The 21,055-nt window shown below is 45.8% G+C and overlaps 1 protein-coding gene across 2 annotated transcripts in view; it reads right to left on the bottom strand.

The window, feature by feature from the left end:
* LOC134624459 (glutamate receptor ionotropic, kainate 5-like) overlaps positions 1-21,055 on the bottom strand; it is a 204,436-nt gene that overhangs the window by 14,645 nt on the left and 168,736 nt on the right. For both annotated transcript variants that reach the window (XM_063469425.1, XM_063469426.1), the window contains 5 exons: positions 19,378-19,482; positions 16,996-17,103; positions 16,710-16,913; positions 12,924-13,037; positions 1,280-1,389 (listed from right to left, as the gene is read on the bottom strand). In XM_063469425.1, coding sequence (XP_063325495.1) covers positions 1,280-1,389; positions 12,924-13,037; positions 16,710-16,913; positions 16,996-17,103; positions 19,378-19,482 — 641 coding nt within the window. The remainder of the gene's footprint in view (positions 1-1,279; positions 1,390-12,923; positions 13,038-16,709; positions 16,914-16,995; positions 17,104-19,377; positions 19,483-21,055) is intronic.

The following is a 21,055-nucleotide window of genomic DNA, read 5'->3' as shown; positions in this document are numbered from 1 at the left end:
TAACCTCAGACACGCGGCTAACATTTCACGGTCAGTCGCCTGCACTTATGGAGCTCTTAAACCTACGCAGTGCGACGGCTCTGCTCTGTCAAAGCGATGCGGTGAGAAAACAAAAGAAAAAAGGCGAGAGAGATGAACGTCACGCTCGACACCTGAAAGGAAACGACGTGATGACTGTGTTTAGACGCTCAGCTGGAGCGCACGACTGTTGCGTGGAGTCATTTTGGCATTTGTGCGCACGGTGAAATTACAGAGGCAGAGCGAGGGAGAGGAACGTGGCTCAGAGACAAACAGGAGATGAAATTTCAAGTGACAGGAGCAGAAAACCAGCAGGTTATTTTGTCTCCTTACACGTCTCCTTGTTTAAAGGCGATCCACAGGAAGTGTGAAGGCCGTCAGGCCGCCACATGCACAGACGAGCACACAATGGCACACGTTCTGGTTCCATTAATGTTACGTCATATTTTTACTTTATGTCGATCTTCCAACAGAAATGGGACACCCTCCGGTTACGCCGGGTTGGTCACTTCCACGCTTCCTGCTGCGTGATGCGGCTTTGACTCACCTCTCGCCTGCACAAGGTGAGGTGAAGACTGTAAATCAGCCCAGGCAGAAATAATGACACCAGACACTTCATTAGGTACACCTAACCTGTCCTGATTAGACCCCCTTTTTCCCTGATTTTGGTCCATGTTGACATGACATCATCATGACATGACATCATCATGACATCATCACACATTCCTCCAGAGCTGCTCTGCTGGACTGAGATCAGAAAGATGATCTGAGGTCATCGTCACCGTGTCTACCTGCATGAACGCCCTGAGCGCTGCCACGTGATTGGCTGATTGAATATTTGTGTTACGGAGCAGATGAACAGGCGTGCCTGTGGCTGCTTACCTCTCTGTAAGTGCCCCTCCTGCTCTCTGCTCACATATTAAAGTTAAATACAGATTAAAGCTGTTCTCTTCATGGTTTTACTCTGAAGTGCAGCTCGTTATGATGTCATCGCTAAGCAGCTGGTGACATCATCAAATCAGGACTTTATAATAAAAAGACTTTTACGTGTGCCGTGACTGAATGCTTGGTTCGTCTCTGTCAGCTCAAACAGAGCTGAACGTCTGAAGCTGTGACTGTAAATAAAGTTTTGATACAAAGAGTCCTGGATGGCCTGCAGAGCACGTCAGCGATTTACGGCCCATCTTCGAAAACTGTTCCTGAAACGCAGACACATGCTGGAGGTAAAATTAGGACGCTGACGCAGAGACAGGTGTCTTACCTGGCTGCGAGGAAGAGGACGCAGCTGACGGCGAGGTAAGCCAAAAGCATAAAGAGCCAGACAGCCGGAGAGAACGGGTCCAGGAAGGAGAAGTAGCCCGGCTTACGACCCTGAAACACACACACAGATCACATGACCACGGGATTCCTGACCGGGAACGTTGGGTCTCCGCCTGCTCTCGTGCTTCATCTACAGTCTGTATAAGGGTCAGATACAGCTTCCTGCCGTGGATGGCGACGGCGATTTGTGATAATGACCGTCTGCCAATCACAGCACACTCTGAAACACGAGCCTCCCTTTCACACTGACAGCTGTGCATTTTGGAAAATGACACTCCTGGAACAAAAAGCGCTCGTTCACTTTGAACCTGCAATTTCAACAACACAACAAAAACAACACAGAACACAAAATTACACTGACGAGCTTTTCAAGTGCTAACGAGCGTCAGCCAGCGCTCCCTGATGAGACGCCTCCCGTTGACCCGCTTCATCACATGGCCTGCCTGCTGTCTGCAATGCCTCCATCACCCCCCGTCTGCTGGAAAAAGGATTTGGCAGTGAGGGGAGCGCAGGAACTCCCAGATTGGACTCAATTAAAGCAGATGACTGGAGCTGTAATGGAGGCAATCTATTCAGGCTCTGATTTTTGTCCATTCTGGCTCATTTCAGAAACAGCTCATGAGGCTGGCAGAGGGCTGAAATGATCGTGTGATGTGGCTCAGCCTCAATCAAATATCCCGGGCAGAAGAGCAGGTGACAGCGGCTGCATCCAGCATTCCCAACTTCACTCAGGCGACTGAAAGAAAATGTTCCTACAGGAGCTGTTTTTGGAATACCGCGTAGCTCTGGTTGGTTGGACAATAAGAAGAATCCCATCTTGCTTACTCAGCACAGGGTCGAGGGGGGTGGAGCCTAACCCAACAGCACACAAAGGGGGCGAGGGGCAGAGAACACCTGGACAGGTCTCCAGTCTGTCACAGGGCTAACACAGGCAGGCAGCTAATTAGGCTAACCCCACTGTGGGAGCAAGCCCGAGTACCCGGGCGGATTCAAACCCACGACTTTCTCGATGTGAGGACACAGTGCCGGCCCCCGTGCTATCCATCAATATGCAGCGGTCCCTCGTTTATCGCGGGAGTTATGTTCTAAAAATAACCTGCGATAGGTGAAATCCATGAAGTAGCCAACTTTATTTTTTAACGGTTATTATAGATGTTTTAAGGCTGTAAAACCCCTCACCACATGCTTTAAACACTCAGACAGGCATGAACGTTTTCACACTTTTCTCTCTTGTTTAAACTCTCAAAGTTCAAACCTTCGTAGAAAAATAAGTCCAGTGTTACAGAATGAAACCAAACACACCCGCAGGTGACGACGTCTCGTCGACATTGTTGTGTTTGTTGGAGCAAACTTACAAACATACAGTACAGCACTTCAGAGTCACGCTGCTAGCGATCGAAGATTTATGTAAATTTGACAAGCTGAACGCATTCTGTACTGTACAGGAGACGCAGCACGAGATTGATTGACAATGGTCTACAGCCAATCAGGACGCAGAACACAATGCGCTGTAAAAGAAAAAAAAGAAAGAAGCAAAATTGCACAAAAAAAATCTGCGAAACAGTGAAGCCGTTATAGTGAGGGACCACTTTCATTGATAAGAAGACCCATGGTGGAAATAAGTTTGGGAGCACTACATGTTGCACTACAAACAGCTGCTGCCAACATGCAGGTGTGCTCTCGTGACGGCGACTTACAGTCTCATGTGTTACCGGCCGTTACCATGTCTATGATCCACCTACACCAGGGGTCGGCAACCTTTTTGATGATGAGTGCATCTAAAATTTCCTCAGAAGTCAGTGTGCCATATGACTGCATTAGCAATAAATGTAATAACGCTGTATATTAACAGTTACACACTATATAGAACAACTTCACAGAATTATATTTGTTCGCAGATGTTGGCAGCTATCAGCGAATAGTTATCAGCTATTTTGCAACATATAAAGACTTTTTATCCATAACAGCAAATGAACTGTACAACAGAAAATGCAAATGCTATTTATGGTCTCCTCACAACCATGAAAACAAACGCTGTTGTGACAGTGATGCACGCTGTCTTGTTGGTATATGTATGATTTCTATACATTTTACATCAGATAGAAACTTTGGTTGTAAGATTCAGATAATTATTTATTAAAAGCGAGACATTTTAAATCACCAATTGTAGATATTTGACCCATCATTGTGACTTGTACTTAAGAGTAAATTGGCCTTCTTTGGCCATTAGAAGACAGGGGCATTGGTACACTTTTATTTACAAAGCTATGCTTGGATTGCTGCCTCCTTATATTTGTACTTTGGTCACAAGGACAAATAGTGGTTCTTACTCCTTGCGTTCAAATGATCAGCTGCTGCTGTCTGTTCCCCTTGTCCGCACAGAGTTGGGTAAGAAAGCCTTTGTCCACTCTGCGCCTTTTTCGTGGAACCTGTTACAGAAAGACTGGAAACTGACTGAACTGTTGTCTTTAAATGTTTTTAAAACTAAACTCAAAGGCCTACAGACTGCCTCAATAATGTGTAATTGTTTTGTGTAATTTTTAATCTTGTTTGTTTGTATGTATTTGTTTGGAAATGTGCTGCCTCTTGGCCAGGACTCCCTTGAAAAAGAGGTTTTTAATCTCAATGGGACATTCCTGGTTAAATAAAGGTTAAATAAATAAAAATAAAAAATGAGAATAAGAAAGAAAAGTATTTCTTTGTGCCCCCCTTTCCCTGTTAATGCCCTACCTGGCCCCCCTGGCAAAACTTTGCTAGACCCGCCCCTGCACAGTTACCAGCTGTCAGCTACTTAGAAAAGGATCCTGGTGTTATTTGTCTCTCAGAAACAGTTCATAACTTCAACTCATTCATGTCACCTAAAAGGTAAACCTGTTTCTCCATCACCTGTTCAGCTCTGATGATTCAGTAAGGACATCTCCTGGTTTCATCTTCATGTTTCCCTCTCACCACATATCCAAACCGACATCATGACTGTAATAATGTAAATTATTGTTTGCAAGATGGTTTGTTCCACAATGGATTGTGTTGCTGCACGGACGTTTTAGAGTGTCACACAAGTAAGGAGTGTTGGGCCAGATTGTTAGGCTGTATGTTGCTGTTGTACATGGCAGAGGACCAATCTGAGTCGCATGACTTGTTAATAAACCTTACTACCCCGTTGGGTAGGAAATAGATATTCTGGAGTCTGTCGTGAATGAGACCAGAATATAACAATGACCAGCAGCTTTACAGCTGTGGCTCCAGCAAACATCAGCTGATACTAGAAATTAATATTAAATAAATTCTAACAACAGCTGATCAAGCTTAAACGTGCTGCTGTTGTTTAGCGCGACATCCGCTGGTTTCCTCTTTCTGGCGCAAAGTGGGCGATAAACAAACAAGAGAGACGATCAGCTGATCATTGATCAGTTTCATGATTGAAGTAGCAACAGGAGAGAGAGGGGAGAGGATGAGAGAAGAAGAGGCAGCTGTGCAGCAAAGACACAGAATAAATCCAGCTTTGTGTCTTTTTCCATTCTAGCTGAAGTCCGGGACAAACTGTGTTCCTTCTCAGCTCAACATGAAACGCGTAATATTTTCTCTGAATGCGGGACGATTCCGTTTTTTACGGGACAGTTGGCAACTCTACTAACTAACCTTATGAATAAAATAAAGTTCACTATCAGTAACATCATAGCACCCACCCAGCTGTATAGAAACTCCGTCATGCTAGCTAGTACGCAGTACGAGTTATTGTAACTGACTGTAAAAAGTCAGCACAACGAAAATAAACTAAACTTGGTTTATATCTGACCCAGATAGACTGCAGGTCATAACTTCTTACCTGAAGTTCAGTTCACCTGACACTCGGACCGGCGGCCGCCTCAGGTCTCTCCTCCTCCTGCCTCCCCTTTCCCTCATCCACCTGCTGGCCTCTGTGGAAGCTCCGCCATAGCCACCACCAAACAACTGAGTTATTTTTACACATCGGCCAGCATCTGGCCAATCCACCACCTTTCATTGTTTATACCGTTACTAAACAACAAACAAACAAACAAAAATCATATGAACGAAAAATCACATCGGCCCATTTGAACGGTGGGCCGATGGCCAGTCCAGCTATGGTCATGCCACCAGTTAACCCTTCACGTGCCCAGGGTTGCCGACCCTAGGCCTACCCTCATTAGCAAATCTGCCCCCTGCTGGCTCTGAAAATCGAGATGCTTCAAAAAGTGAGTCGAGCTTATGCAGGAACACATGAAGCGATGGTGCAATTTACCACATGCACAAATAAAAGAAATCTAACCTTCGACCCTGAATCAATGTGAGTGACAGGAACCTTTAGGAACTTTAGCCTGTGTGCTAAACCTGGCTGAGACCTATGGAGACAGGGCTGATGTGTCAGCACGAGGACAACATGAGCTCTGGAGTCAGACCATCCAGACTGAGAGATAAAAGTTTAACTTTAAGCTTGCTATTGTGCTGTATTTCCACTTGTCTTGTTTTACAGGTGTTTGTATTTAGATCCACGCTGTGGAGCCGTGTGCCGCTGACAGCTCTAATATTAACGACGCCGCTTCCTCTCCTCGCAATCAGCTGGCGTCTCCTCAGCGACTACGTCACACGATCGTAGTGAAACGCTGTGCCTCAGATTCAGAGAGCAGGGCAGTGATGATATATCGAGCACTAATGAATTGGGAGCAGCAGCAGACATAAATTTACAGTGTTCAGCACGGGGGGGAGAGCAGGGTAAACACGATGGCTCTTCTTCTCTAATGTGTGTGCACAAGTCAACAGCTTGAGCAATTAAACAGATTACCATCTTCAAGTGTGCTCGCGAGCTATTTACACGCACGCAGCTATGTGTGTGTGTGTGTGTTTACAATGCACATAAAGCTGTTGACGCCTGCAGACATGATTGGATTGTGTATTCAGTTGCTTCGGGACTTCTGAGATTTAATTCCTGTTGGCTTGTGTGAGTTTTCACTCACATCGTGCACTGATGTTGCAGACAGTCTGCTAAACATCGCCTGTTACGCTGTTGAAGAAGTCAGTGTAAACTCAAACGCCACCACAAGGGAACAGCGAAGGGAACAAGGATACAAAATCCATCATAAAAATCTACAAAACAACTGAAAAATGTGAAGCACAACAAACACCAAAGCTCCCCAATCAAAACTAAGATCAATGAACTCAAACAGGAAACAAAGAGAGGAAGACGCAGCTGTAAGATTGAAATCTCAGCAGCAGGCCCGGGATCACCTACGACTGTCACAGACCCCGAAGCCTTTAACCTTCTCTGCTCTGTGATGGCAAACACTAAAATATGTTCAAACAGCACCAACATGACAAGACAGCGTTTCAGGGAACGCACCCCTCAGCTCAATAAACCAGACTGTGTGTGTGTGTGTGTGTGTGTGTGTGTGTGTGTGTGTGTGTGTGTGTGTGTGTAGCACGGCCTGTTAGCTGATCTATCAGCGCCGCTGCACTCCATAACAGACGCCTGGTGTTAGCGGGATAAATTCACGGCGTCTCGGTTCACATTCTCCACTCCACGTGAATCGCGCCTGCGGGCCGTTAGCGCGAGCACAAATGTGCTCTCGGTCAACTTAATCCTTAAATAAACACTTAAGAAAATGCAGTTGGGACCGCGCGCGAGCTCGGCCTCGCCGTGCACACATTAAACAGCTGACTGATCGTAGAGTCGATACACCGAAGCTCTCACAGCGGACCGAGTCAAACATGGAGGACAGATGGTGGAGGTGAATGCTAATGAGCCGCAGAGGTACAGTATCTGTGGGCAGGAGCTCCATCAGGAGAGACGCACGAGGAGGATTTCATGATAATGACGAATAAATGTTTGACAGTTCTCACTCTCAAGCTGCTCACGCAGGCCTGACTGCTGCCCCTGTGCCTCTGAGCCATGCATGCTTTGTGGATCAGCGTGGTTCATGTGCACTGGTGTGTGCCACAAAGCTGATGTCACGCACAGGAAAACATGGCTGACTGAAACACACCTGAACACGCTCGGACGCTTCGTTCCAGAGCTGAGACGATCGGAAACATGGTTTCCATAGTTCAACAGCAGCACATCATCAAGTGTCCGAAACACTTCTGTGTACTGAGCGTGGACGCCGTGACCAATCAACACGAGGCTGCGTCTCGCTGCTACATCGGTCATGTGATTTGGTGTGTGGGCTTCAGAGGGTTAACCTGCCCTTTTAGACTTTCTGCCTGTCCTCATGTGTTCATATTTCACACAGGACTGAAATACATCGAACTAACAACAACTCTAAAACAGGAAACATCGCTCTGCCTCCTCCTACACAATCCTCAGAGAGCTCAATAATAATTAATAACAATAGTGATAATCGTCCCTGAAAGCGTCCTAACCCCTGAGACTGAGGTTCACCCAAAAATCTACAACCTGAGCAGGTTTCTGTCAGACTCACAGGAAGTGAAGGCGCTGCTTTAGATTCCAGTCAGGGAAGCAGAGCCACCGATCCTCCCTCAGAGGCTGAAAAACTCATATTTTTCAAGCAGCAGCTGGCGTCACCTTCTCCCCCAAACTGAATCACAGAAGAAGAAACATGCCCTCCATCTGTGTCCCCGGCTCGGCTTTTATCTGCTCTCCCAGCTCTTCCTCTTCCTGCGTGATCTCTCGGGTCGCAGGAATATTTGCAGTCGCTCGGTCCCAAACTCACAGTTTGACTGAGTGACCCGAGCGATCGCTGCCTCCAGCAGCAGAGTCTCACTGCTGTGTCTGAATCCATCCAATCATCAGGCGGACGGAGCCGGGGCGAGACAGGAAGTGTCAACAGGTGCAAACACTCGGCTGTTCAATTTGTAAAAGTTTGTGCGAGTCCACAGACGGCGCCTGGAAATAAACGGACCTTTAACATCGTCTAAAAAACTCTTCTTTGGACGAAGACAAACCGCCTGCGGCGCTTTGATGGCGCCTCCATTAATATTCATCCGATGGATCTGAGCACGCACGCGTGGCCTTCGGGGCCCGCACACGTTAAACTGGAGCTATGACCTCATTTACATCCTGGCGTCGGTGATGTGGTGATGTTCTAGCACGTGTGCACCAGCTCGCTGTGATTACACCTGCTGCAGGTACAGGAGGGGTAACCAATCCAAGCTCTCGGTTCAAGCTTGGCGGTGAGGCAGGTGATCTCACAGCGTACCAAGTAATGAGCACAGTTTCAACAATGGGCCTTTCTCCATGCTGTGTGAGCCGCAGACACCTGGGAACATGATCCAGACACTAACACCTGCATCTGGACAGACGCTGCATCGTACATGGGTTTGATGCGTTCTGTCTTAGACAGCCATCACAGCCGTGCCAAGCCCAGAATGAGACACGCTTGTGCTGGTGTTAAATATTTGCACCTTTCCCTCTGTCCCTGTGCCTGTTCAGTTTCATTTATTAGGACCTCCAGTAGCTCCGGTCACGTAGCTGCTGTCCTTGTTCTTGGTAAAAAGAAGCCGACTGTTCATACTGAACCTGATATTTTGGTGTTTGTGGGATTAATATCAAAGATCACACGAGAATCGTCCAGCAACACGTAGAGTTTCTCTGCGACTGCAGTTTAACTGACAGCGAGGTCAAGACTCCCACATGGCGACAGCGGAGAGAAAGAAGTTAAACTTTAACAGGAAGACTGAGTCTTCCTCTGTTCCCCACACAGAGGTGGGGTTTCTCTGTAAGTAAGTAAAGCTTATTTATTAAGCGCTTTTCACAGACAGGCAGTCACAAAGCGCTGTACATAAATATTAAAATAAACAATACAATCAATAGACATTATACACAGTGTAAAAGATCAAATGTAAATAATGTAAAAAATATAAAATACGTAGATCAACAAAAGGCTTGTTTGAACAGAAACGTTTTTAACTGCTTTTTAAAAGAATCCACAGAGTCAAGCAAACGTAGTTGTGGTGTAAACTGTTCCACAGCCTTGGTGCCACAGACTGAAAGGCTCCGCCCCCTTTTGTCTTCAGTCATGTTTGGGGAACAACCAACAGACTCTGAGTCTGTGAGCGGGGACGACGAGCAGCAGTGTATTTTATAAGAAGCTTGGATAAATAATCTGGGGGCATTTAGTGCTCTGTATGTTAAAACAAGAATTTTAAAGTGAGTTCTAAACTCTATTGGGAGCCAATGTAAAGAAAATAAGATGGGAGTGATGTGAGCACGCTTGGTAGAACGAGTTAATGGTCTGGCTGCTGCGTTTTGTATCGCCTGGAGGCGGGAGAGAGATGATTTATCCAAGCTGGTAAACAGGGAATTACAGTAATCTAAGCGTGATGACACAAATGCATGAATGAGTTTTTCCAGTTCAGCTGAAGAGACCATATGTCCCAGTTTAGAGATGTTTCTTAAATGATAGAAACAGGAACGAGACAAAAATATTACATGAGAGTCAAGGCCCAGAGAAGAGTCAAATATTACTCCAAGATTTCGAATATTTGACTTGACAGAAAGAGGCAAGAACCTGACTGATTTTAGAGTGTAGCTCAGGAGGAGCTATGATCATGGTCTCGGGCTTGTTAGTGTTTAGATGGAGGTAGTTGCTTGAAAGCCAATCAGAAACCTGGGCTAAGCACTGGACTAGGGTGGACAGCCTATCCAGCTGATGAGGCTTAAAGGACATATGGAGCTGGATGTCATCAGCATAAAAATGATAAGACAGGTCGCTAAAAGATTGAATGATACCAGCTAAAGGAAGCATATAAAAAGAAAATAGTAATGGACCTAAAACTGAACCCTGTGGGACCCCACAGGTCAGGGCAGCAATGTCAGAGGTGAACCTGTCAGTCCTAACAGAAAAGGTCCTGTCGGATAAGTAGGAAGAAAACCAGTCTAGGGCAGAGCCAGATACACCAGCTAAAACCTTGAGCCTGTTAAGTAGGATTTTGTGATCGATGGTTTCAAAGGCTGCACTAAGATCAAGCAAGATGATCACAGAACAATTCCCTGCGTCAGATGCCATTAATAGATCATTATAGACTCTTAGGAGAGCAGTCTCTGTAGAGTGCTGCTTTTGAAAGCCAGACTGAAAAGGGTCAAGAATGTGTAATTTACATAACAGAGACCTGAACTGATTTTCAACAATTTTTTCTAGTAATTTACTTAAAAATGGCAATTTTGAAATAGGTCGGTAATTACTAGCAGAGCTAGGATCAAGGTTCTGTTTTTTTAACAGAGGAGTTACCTCAGCATGTTTAAAATAAGACTGAACACAGTCTTGCCTCAGTGAACTGTTGATGATGGATAGTAATGTGGGACCAATGCTGGTGATGGACCCAGACAGGACAGAGGGAGGTAATATATCTAAAGAGCATGATGAGGATTTCATTTGACCTAAAACTATAATTAAGTCATTAAGTGTGATTGGAGAAAAGGAGGTAAATGACCCAAGACAGCAGGGGGTGTCTTCATAAGGGGAGGCACTTGAGGAAATTTTGGATTTCAAGTCCATCACCTTATTTACAAAGTAATTAAGGAAGGTATTACAATCTTCATCAGAAAGCAACAGAGCATGCTGGGTTGGAGGAGAAACAATACTGTTGATGGTATCAAACAGAATTCTTGAATTATTTTTATGACGATTTATAAGATTATTGAAGTAAGAGGATCTGGCCTCTTTGACTGACTCATTATATAAGTAAAGTAGTTCTTTAAAGTGCTCACGAGGGACAGACCAGTGGACTTCCACAGACCCTCTGCTTTTCGATAGGAGCGTCGAAGACCACGAGTCTGATTATTTAACCAGGGTGTGCGGGAACTAACAGAGCAATAACTGGTTTTGAAAGGAGCAACCTGATTTAGAATGGCAAGACAGTGTTCATTAAAAGAATTAGTTAGAAGCTCAACCTCGTTAGAAGAAGTTTTAAAATTAAAAAGAGAGGAAAACTCAGAAATTATAGAGTCGTCAATAAAGGGCCTGCGCCTAATAAAACCTTGAGGATGGGACTCTGAATTAACAGATACAGTAAAAGAGACTGACTTATGGTCGCTAAAAACAACTTCATTTAAATTCAAGTGGTCAAGGGAAACACCACAGGTGAAGACCAAGTCCAGAGTGTGCCAGCAGTATGAGTAGGCCCTGCTACATGCTGAACAAAGTTGAAAGAGTCCATAATGCTCCTCCTTAGTGGTACTGTTTGTAGAGTCATCCACATGAATGTTGAAGTCTCCAACAATGATAACCATGCCCATTTTAATAGTGGAAGTTAAAAATTCTTGTAGGTCTGACAGAAAAGACGCAGCAGACCCAGGTGGACGATAAATTAAAATGCCGTATATGAGCTGTTCTCTTCCAATTTTTATCATAAGCATCTCAAAAGAGCGGCGTCGTACTGCAGAGCAGTGTGGTACTGCAGAGCGGCTTCCTCAGTCTGGGTCTGTGCAGCTAACTCAGCTAGCTCTGCTGGAACTTATTATTAAACCTGTTGTCTGCTTATTTGAAGCCTGCGGTGCTGACAGCTCCACTGTGCTGTGCTGCTATGTATTTTTTATGACAGCCTTACAGGTGCTGGTGGTGTTTACAGGTGGGTGTTTTATTATTTCATATGCTGCACTGAGGGGGAGAGCACAGGGTGCAGTGCCTGCTACGCAAAGAGAGCTGCAGTTAAAGTGAGGTTAGCGACTGAAGGTGCGACTTAAACCGCTGTTCCAGGGAAGCACGGGGAAAGGTTTCATCTCATTGGTCAGCAGGTTGCTGATTGACCTGTCGGGCTGGTGTTCTGACAAAACGTCCTACTGTAGCACACATTTATAGGTAGCACGGATCAATCCGGGACGAGCTGCCAGGTCAGCGAGGCTGAGCGCGCTCTGAGGCGCCCGAGCAAGGATTCATTAAAAAAAATGAATCCTTATTGAACTATAAACATTTTCTTTTGACTGACTTGATTCTGAAAATAAAATTAAACAAATAAATACATTTAAATTGATCAGCAACATTAACGACTCAGCCCTTCTCATATATATGAAACACTTTAACCTACAAAGTCACAGTGAAGCCACGCGTCGGCACATTTCCTCGTCTTTGCTTTCAGGACACTTTCGTTTCTCCCGTTATCTCCGTCTCTTTTCGTCGCTGTTAAATATTTTTCCATTTCTTTTTCAGGTTTGTTTGCTGCACTTCATATCTCCTGCTCGGTGCAAACAACCCTGCCACCTACTGTAGTGGATGTGCAAATACACTTTATTCTACTATGGCATAAAAAGCATGTTCCCGGGGTCACACGTGCCTCCCCCCCGGCATCGCACCGCCCCACTGACTCCTCACGTCATGTGTGCACGCTCTCTCTGTACTCTGACTTGTTTTGTTTTATTTGGGAGGTTTCTTGGTTTGAAGTGCTGACACAAAATGTGGCGTAAAAACTGTGATTTGGCTGTTTTGACACGTCTCAGTTATTCACGCTTGAACCAGTGTGACCAGCATCAGAAGAAATAACCAGTCTCTGATGTCTCTGCTCACGCTCCACGTCTGTGAAGAACAAGTGAAACGTCTTATTAAATCTCGTTCAGCCCTCGTCGTGCATTCAGTTTGTGATTGATGTCAAGAATAGAAGAGCGAAGGCGAGTTTACCAGATGAACCCGGTACAGGATGCTGATCCCCAGAGTCATGAAGGGTTTGGAGAAATCGATCACTTTCTCTCTCTCCGACGTGATGGTGAAGCCGGCCACCGCCAGGTCCGCTTTCTGCTCCGAGACACAAACAGACAGAGCGGATTAGCAACACGCACAAATATCACTGTAGGCACGACCTCTGACACCGACAGGTAGGGACGGACGCCGGCGTGCTCTCAATAGTGAGATACAGAGAGGAAGAAGAGGACCAAGGATTAAACGAGCAAATGAGAGAGGGAATTAGATGGTGGAGGAGACGGCGGGAGGAGGAGAGGCGCTTTCAGATCAACCGGTGGAGCGTGAGAAAAACAAGACGAGCTGGAAACAAGTGAGAAGGAAAGAAATGAAATCAACATCAAAGAGAGGAAGAGGAGGAGGTGGTCAGCGCAGGTCTGAGAGGAAATCAGATACAACCCCAGCAGAGGTCAGAAGGATGGAGGGTGTGACAGAAAAGCAGACACGATGGATGATTTCAGGTGTTGGTGAATATCCACAGAAACACGACGAGGAAGAGTTGAGGCTGCACAGCGGGAGCTCTCCTCTGTTATTCTGCTCTAATGGCTCCTCATTTATTCACTAATGAGCTCAACAACTTCCACTGAATTCTATTCATGTTCAACAGTTTTGCATTAACCAGAAACACTGTGGGGAAATAATGTTTGTCTCTAATGATAGTCTCTGTAATCGGTGCCAGGTTTCATCATCACACAGTTCTTCGTTGGAAGCAGTCCCTCCTCACATCTCATCTCCTGCTGTTAGACGCATCATTCAGCCACAAATCTGAAAACCCGCATTCAGTCTTTCAGACTGCACTCTGGTTACTTCGGCTCATCATAATTGCTGTTTTTGCCTCAGTTTTTAAATCGCCCTCTGAGTAACCACAGTTCATTCTGGTGTTCCTGCAGCACTCCTCTGATCTCTGCACTCCACCTTTTCTGTGGTGGCTCTGCAGGTCAGGCTCACTGTTTTCAGTTTCAGCGTGTCGAATAGTTTAAAAGCTTTAAAGCTTCGACCTGAACTTACGTAATACCAGCTTTGAACACTAGGTGGCGCAGTGAGTCACTGTGGCTGTTTTTGTGGGGTTTTTTAATCTGGGTGTGACACTTGGGAACGCCGTCGGACTCAGAGTGACATCCCGCCCTGAGAAACCTCTGGGGAAGTTGAAAAAAATCCCAGCAGTTAAAGCACTGCCCCCTGGTGGTAGATTTGAGCTCCTGTGCTGCAGATGACCGTCCCGTCACGCCTGACTGGTGCCTTGGCGGTTAGAACGCCGCCTCTCTCTCAAAGCTGCAATTAAAGGCACAGCTTGGTTCCAAATGTTTGAAGTGCCTCTGCAGAGATTCTGCAGCTTTTAATGAAATATTGATTTCTTATTGTACAGAAGTCATTGTTGAGGCTGCAGCGGCCACTGAATGCATTACAAGTTAACAGCGGCTCCCCGGGGGGAGGGCAGGACGCTCAGAATGCCAGATAGAGCTTTTGTTCTCGGCGGGGGTTCAGCGGGTAAATCACGGAGCTTAGACGGTCCCGTTTCAAGCTGAGACTCTTAAATTTAGATGGCTAAAAGTGAAAGGATGCTTACAAAATTTCCCCTCCCCTGTGTCGGTGTGAGGCGGTGAGGAATCAAACATTACAGTCTGTTGGTGTACCTAATAAAGTGGGATGGGAGACTACAGTAGTGATTTGGAGGCCTGCAGAGTGTTGATGGGGAGGAGAGGCAGACATTTTAACACTGAGACTTAATGCACAGAACTACAGACAGAAGTTACCATGTGACCTGTGTGCAGTCTGTGAGCACGTGCACAGATTGTCTGTGGGTGCACGAGCCCACATTTATTCAAAAGCCTTTAATCTCATTGACTCTGTTGTCAATGCAAACGTGAACACTCGTGTTTCCTTTTGGTGGAAGTTTTTCTGTTTGCAGTAGCGACTGCTGAAGCTGAAGTTCACCTTGGCGGGTGAAAGATAATCTCATTACAGTTTGAGTCAACAGAGTGGATCCATGCAGGAGCGTTTATCTGGACCCCAGACACCTCCTGCTCCTTAATTAACACTTAATTGATTAACGAGTAGACACTTGTTAAACGAATTTCACCCACTTTCATCAGACTCCTGGGCCTCGTGTGTGCGCTTGTCTGTGTGTGTGTGTGTGTGTGTGTGTGTGTGTGTGTGTGTGTGTGTGTGTGTGTGTGTGTGCGTGTGCAGTGGGAGGGTTTACACTGAGTTAAAGAGCAACAGAGAGAGAGATGAAGCATTTGTGATTTTTAATATTTTTGGCGTCCCTGGCTACAGATAGTGTGTGTGTGTACCATGTTTACATATCTTTGTGGGGACAAAGTGCATGTTTGAGACTCAGAATGTGGTTTTAGTGACAGGGTTGCAGTTAGGTTATGGTCAGGGTCAGGGTACACAGCTAGGGGAACCATTAGGTCAATTAGATGTCCTCACTAAGATACAAAGACAAGTGTGTGTGTGTGTGTGTGTGTGTGTGTGTGTGTGTGTGTGTGTGTTGGCACAATGTGCTGCTGTCACTTGAACCAGATGACCTCCAGCTGCAGATGTTCTACATGCAGCACTGCTCTGCAGCTGGAGAACATCTGGACTGTGACGCTTTTAAACGCTTGAAGTTTGAAATGATCAGCTTCCTCACAGACTGAGTGGTGTACTGAGTCTGCTGGTCTGTAGTAATCAGTGCTGGGAAGGTTACTTTTAAAATGTATCCCACTACAGATTACAGATTACATGCCCCAAAATGTATTTTGTAACGTATTCCGTTACGTTACTCAGTGAGAGTAACGTATTCTGAATACTTTGGATTACTTAATATATTATCATGCTTTTTACAACTACATGAATGTCCTATTGCTGTGTGATTTATTACTATTACTGAAGGTTACTCAACACCAAGCTAACATGGTTAGCTGGCGTTAGCTGAGGTTAGTTCATAGACTGTTAGACTTGATGGTTAGCATTAACAACCTGCTAGCTGCAACTAATCATGTGCAGTTCTGAAAGCAATAGCAACTAGATGTTTAAATCTTAATATAAATGAGTAACAGTAGGGTGGACGTTAGGTAAGGCTGCACTTTTTGCAGCGATCTCGAATAGAAAACTATTTCTGTATCAGTGATATGTTTTCTGTCTGCTTTCAGAACCAAACATGATGAGCTAGCAGGTTGTAATGCTGCCTTCAGTAATAGTAATAAATCACACAGCAATAGTACATCGAAGATACTGAAGGGGCACATAACCCAGGTAGCTACCACAACTAAAACAAGCTGTTTGCAGTAGGCTAACGTCAAAAAAACATACTTCCAGATGTTTCTTTGGGTTGGAGTCTTTTGACACTGAGAGCAGCCTGGTTGCTGACAAACAGAGTTTGCATTGCACGCTTCCTTCTTTAAATGTGAAGTGGTGTGGGAAATTCCAATTAAGAGATGCATTCCTGCCCGTGCACTGCTGTATTCTAACTGTATTCTAATTACCACTTATTTAAGCAGTAACTGTAACAGTTACTCATATTTTGTATGTTTAATACGTAATGCTGGTACATGTATCCTCCCCAACACTGGCAGTAAAGACCGTTCATCGCTGCTCATTTTTGAATGAACACACAAAGTAAATAACAGCTTTACAGGAGCGTGTTGGTTTTCATCCTCAGCACTATTTGATTTAAATTCTTGGAACAAAGTGATTTTAAGGCTGAAGCTTGTATGTAATTTAAGCTCCTCCTCCTTCACTCACCCTGTTGATGAGCTCCCCCACCATGCCGGTCCAGCTGCCGTTGGGCTCTGGCGCTCCGTACAGCCCGTCGTCCACCAGCTTAATCTTAAAGGAGAACTTCAGGATGTCCGCCAGCTCCCGCAGCATGTCCACGCAGAAGCCCTCGTACTGATCGTTGCCCTGGTACTCCTGGTAGTTGGACTTGCGCATCACGTAAGGGTTTTCCTGTCAGAGAGGAAGAGGCGGCTCAGAGCAGCAGGTCCACCAACCACAGACGCTTTGTCACAATCAGATATGAAAGGCTCACCAGTATTGTGGTGACGACGAGCGACTTGTTGGCCAGCGTCTCTGATGCGTTGAGGTCCAGGGAGGTGGAGTTCATGGCCAGCGTGTTGTTGGAGTACCAAATGCCAATCTAAAGGAGGGGCGAGAGAGGAGTTAGAAGCAGAAACAAACAGACTGAGGACGGGAGGAAAAGTGTTTCTGTCAGGGTCAAAGTTCAGACCAGAAAAAGGCCGACGCTCTTCCAAAGACTGGGCCTCCATTACACGTCTGATGACATCACCAGCGTGTCTGTCTGCTTTTAGGCGCTTTTCTTTCTATCAAGTCAGGAGATGTTGCATAAGCACCGTAGGTTAAAGGTCACAGGCTGTGTGACAGTTGGTTAAGGTTACAGAATTCACTGCTCCAGTTTCCATTTGTTCAATCCTGCAGACGACTTTTCTCTTACAGTCGGCTTGACTTTGAAAACAAATAAATCACGACACACGGATTGTTCGATGACGTGTTTGCGGTCGAACATTGTCAAAGACAAACCTGCGAGTGCTCACTCGTCTGTTACGTCTCCATAACAGACGAGTTGGACGACAAAGACGACCCAGAGAGGAAGGATTAAAAACCAGTCTGGGATAATAAAACACGAGGAGTAAGAGGGAGCTGAACACTGCTGCTGCAGGATCAATGCTGGGATCAATAGAGGAGGATCTGGCTCCTCCCACCTCGTCCTCTGGGTTAAATAAGCTTGTAAACACCTTACCCGCTGACCTCACGCCAATCCTATCCCATCTCCCAAACTCCCGACCTTAGCCGACCTCTCGCCCGCTGCTGTGCATGTTTTAGCTGTAAGGAGACGAGCTGTCACCCAGAGGACTGGCTGATGGAGAGCGGGCACCACTCCCGTCTCCATCCGCACGCCTCCGTCCTCTCGGCTTTAATTCACGTCCAGCATGTCTCATCTATCTTACTGCCGTTTCTTTGCCTTTGCTTTGTTTACCCCTGAAAAACATTTGCTGAGGGTCATCACGCAGGATTTCCACCATGACATTAATACTAAAGAGCCGTGCAGCGTTTCATTCCAACGCTGCTCCTGCTGCAAGCACACAGTATCCTGGCCTAGTCTGGGAAGCCCACCTGGATGAGGCTGCTTTGATACCTGAACCTGAAGCTACACAAGCGTAAGGTTGCATTAAAGGGGAAGTGTGCTCATATCACTGAATATTCATACAAACTGTTACAGTGAAATAGTGAGGAGAGTATAAGTGATCCGTGTAAGCCCCGGCTCAGGCTTCAGACAGCTTTAAACTCAACTCTGATTTGCAGGAACGGGGATATCCTCAATCCTGTTAAGTCTGACATCGACATCCATTTCTGGCTCCTTGGGTTCCACAAACAAACACACCCCGAGGCTCAGCTGATAGTTAGAGCTTCTCAGTGTTTCAGTGGTTCTCGTGCACCTCAGGTGTCTTTCAGGTGTTTCAAACTGCTCGTGCTTTCCTTCCTTTGGACCTCACTGCCGCCTGGTGACCTCCTGGACCACATTCTTAAAGTTACAGTGAGAAGCTAAAAACACAAACACAGACTCTCGAATTACAGCTGAAAGTCTGCACTTTTGTTTGATTTCAGTCCAGTGTGGTGCAGTGCAGAGACAAAACTACAAACATGTGTGTGTCCAGCTGATTATGGACCAAACTGTGTCAAAGAATAACTTGATTGTTTCATGATTAAACTAGAAATATGGATAATGTCCAACCCGCTGCCTTCTTTTAATGACTATAACAGCAGCACAGTCCTGAGGTAACTGTGTGAATCCATTCGGCTCCTGAAAATGTGAAGCAGACTTAAATGGATTTGACTAGAATGCATGAATCTGGACCTCAGTAGATGCCACAGAGTAAATAAGGTCAGGTCAGAGTTAGCGAGAGCAGCAGATCTATCAGGATGAAAATCAATTTGGATACGATGCAGGAAGCAGAGCAGCCCGAAGCAACGACCTTATCGAAGGAGCGGCTCATCCTCCGGGGAGCACGAGCGCGCTCTTGTGTTTGAGCTGCTGCGTAAATCACGCGCTGTCTCGTTACTTCTCACGGGAAGCTTCACCCCTGGTACACGAGCCCACCTGACCCCAGGCTGACCTCCATTGATCTGCAACCTTTTAATATATGTATGAGGTCGTAAACGCGCGCTGAGGCCTTCAGGAAAAAATTGGTTTGCATTGATTTTATCAACGAATGAGAGAAGGGTTTACTGCGGAGCAGACGGCGCATCCTGCATGACTTTTAAGGTCACGGCATAGAACATCCACGCTCATCCACCCGCCTGATCTTAAGGCACAAATTTACATCTCTGCGGCTGAATGATGACCTAATCTCTTTCCTGTCTGCTCCCCACTTGACCCTATTTGACCTCTGACCTCTTTATGGCCTGCAGGGTGTTTCTCCAGGATCTTCAGGGTGTAATTGGTCCTCTGGCCTTTGCTGTTGAACTCGATGTGACCCGTCAGACCGTCGTACTCCACCTGATGACACACGGGCAAACACCAAAGAACAGGTTAGCAGGTTAGCTAGGTGCGGTGCAAAGCTAACTGAACGTTGTGCTATATTAATGTAATAATAAGATAATATCAGTAGATGGAAAACAAACGTTAGTCTACTTTTAATTCTACTCAGCTTCAATTTGAAGAATAAGAAGGAAAATAAAAACACATCTATTTCCTGATTGATAATGACATGTAAAGAACAGCATGAAGCTCCAGTGACATCACCCGCTGATGTCACCGTCTTTGTGACGGGCACCTAAGGTGGTCACGTGTCATCATGAGGTAACACGCCCTGAGGCAGGGCGGCTAATTTAAGTTTAAAGAGGTGAAATTAATACTGAGTTCAGCTCATCAGTGCGGTTTCTCCTGGTGGGAAAATTAACCACGTGCCCCACCCTGAAGCATGACCTGCTTTATCATCTGTTTTAGTGAAAGAGGACCTTAATGTCTGCACTCAGTAAGACTTCAAACTAGCAAACGAGCTCGTTGACTCATTAGGACAGCGCTTATGGAGGCCATAAATCAGTGAGCCGTACACTTCTTTTTACAGCCAGTGCAGGTATAAGGCACTTCCACATCAGCTTCACTATTCAGACCCAAAGGCTACAGTCATCTTTTATATACAGTCTTTGCATGGACTGACTGCAAATCGTCCTGTCAGTGCTAACCTGAGGGTGAGAGAGCTTCACACCCTGGACTCTCTCTCCAATAAACTGTTAGCTGGTTTAGCTGCACAGAGAGCGGCAGGATGTTCTTGTTAGCAGCTAGCTCACCAGCCGTGATGACACTCGGCATCTTTATACGGAACAACAGACAGATAAACGTTGGCGTTCCCGTTAAGGATGCAGAATATCTGGGAAAGATGTTTACAGCAGCTCAATGTGAAGCTTTATTACAGGCTGCACTTTAATCTGACACACACACACATGTTTTCATATCTTTGTGGGACATCTCATTGAAATAATGCTTTCCCAAGCTGCTAACCTTAACCATCAATGAATGCTAACCCCGAGCCTAACCATAACCATAACCTAAATGTAACCCTGACACTAAAACCACACTTTGAGTCTCAAACATGCCTTTAAGCTCATGGGAACTGGGATTTTGGTCCCCACAAAGATATCAGTACAAGCTCACACACACACTGGAAATAGAAACTGAGACAACAGGAAAGACAGACAGTTCATCAGATCAGTGACGCTGCTGCTGGTGTGTGTGTGTGTGTGTTTGTGTGTTTGCAGGAATGTGCAAATAAGTGTGAGAGATGTGCAGCCAAGCATGCATTTTGTTCCTTAGTTTATGTGAGTTATGTGTAATCGAGTGCACATACAGTATGAACGAGTGTGAGTGTGTGTCTGTGTGTGTGCCTGTGTGTGTGTGCGTGCGCACAACTCAAGATGAATTACATCCCAAAAACAATGTGGCGAGAGAGACGGGGAGAGGGAGCGGGGTCTCTGGTTGCTGCCAGGCTCAGTGCAGAGATGATGAAGTGATGCTCGGAGAGCAAGCAAAACAAATGGAGAGAGGGAGCGGCATCCTCAGAGGATGGAAA

This window comes from Pelmatolapia mariae, linkage group LG3_W (assembly GCF_036321145.2).
Source record: "Pelmatolapia mariae isolate MD_Pm_ZW linkage group LG3_W, Pm_UMD_F_2, whole genome shotgun sequence".
Classification (NCBI taxonomy): Eukaryota; Metazoa; Chordata; class Actinopteri; order Cichliformes; family Cichlidae; genus Pelmatolapia; species Pelmatolapia mariae.
Note: the sequence above shows the minus strand (reverse complement) of the source record. Positions and strands in the feature narration are given on the sequence as shown.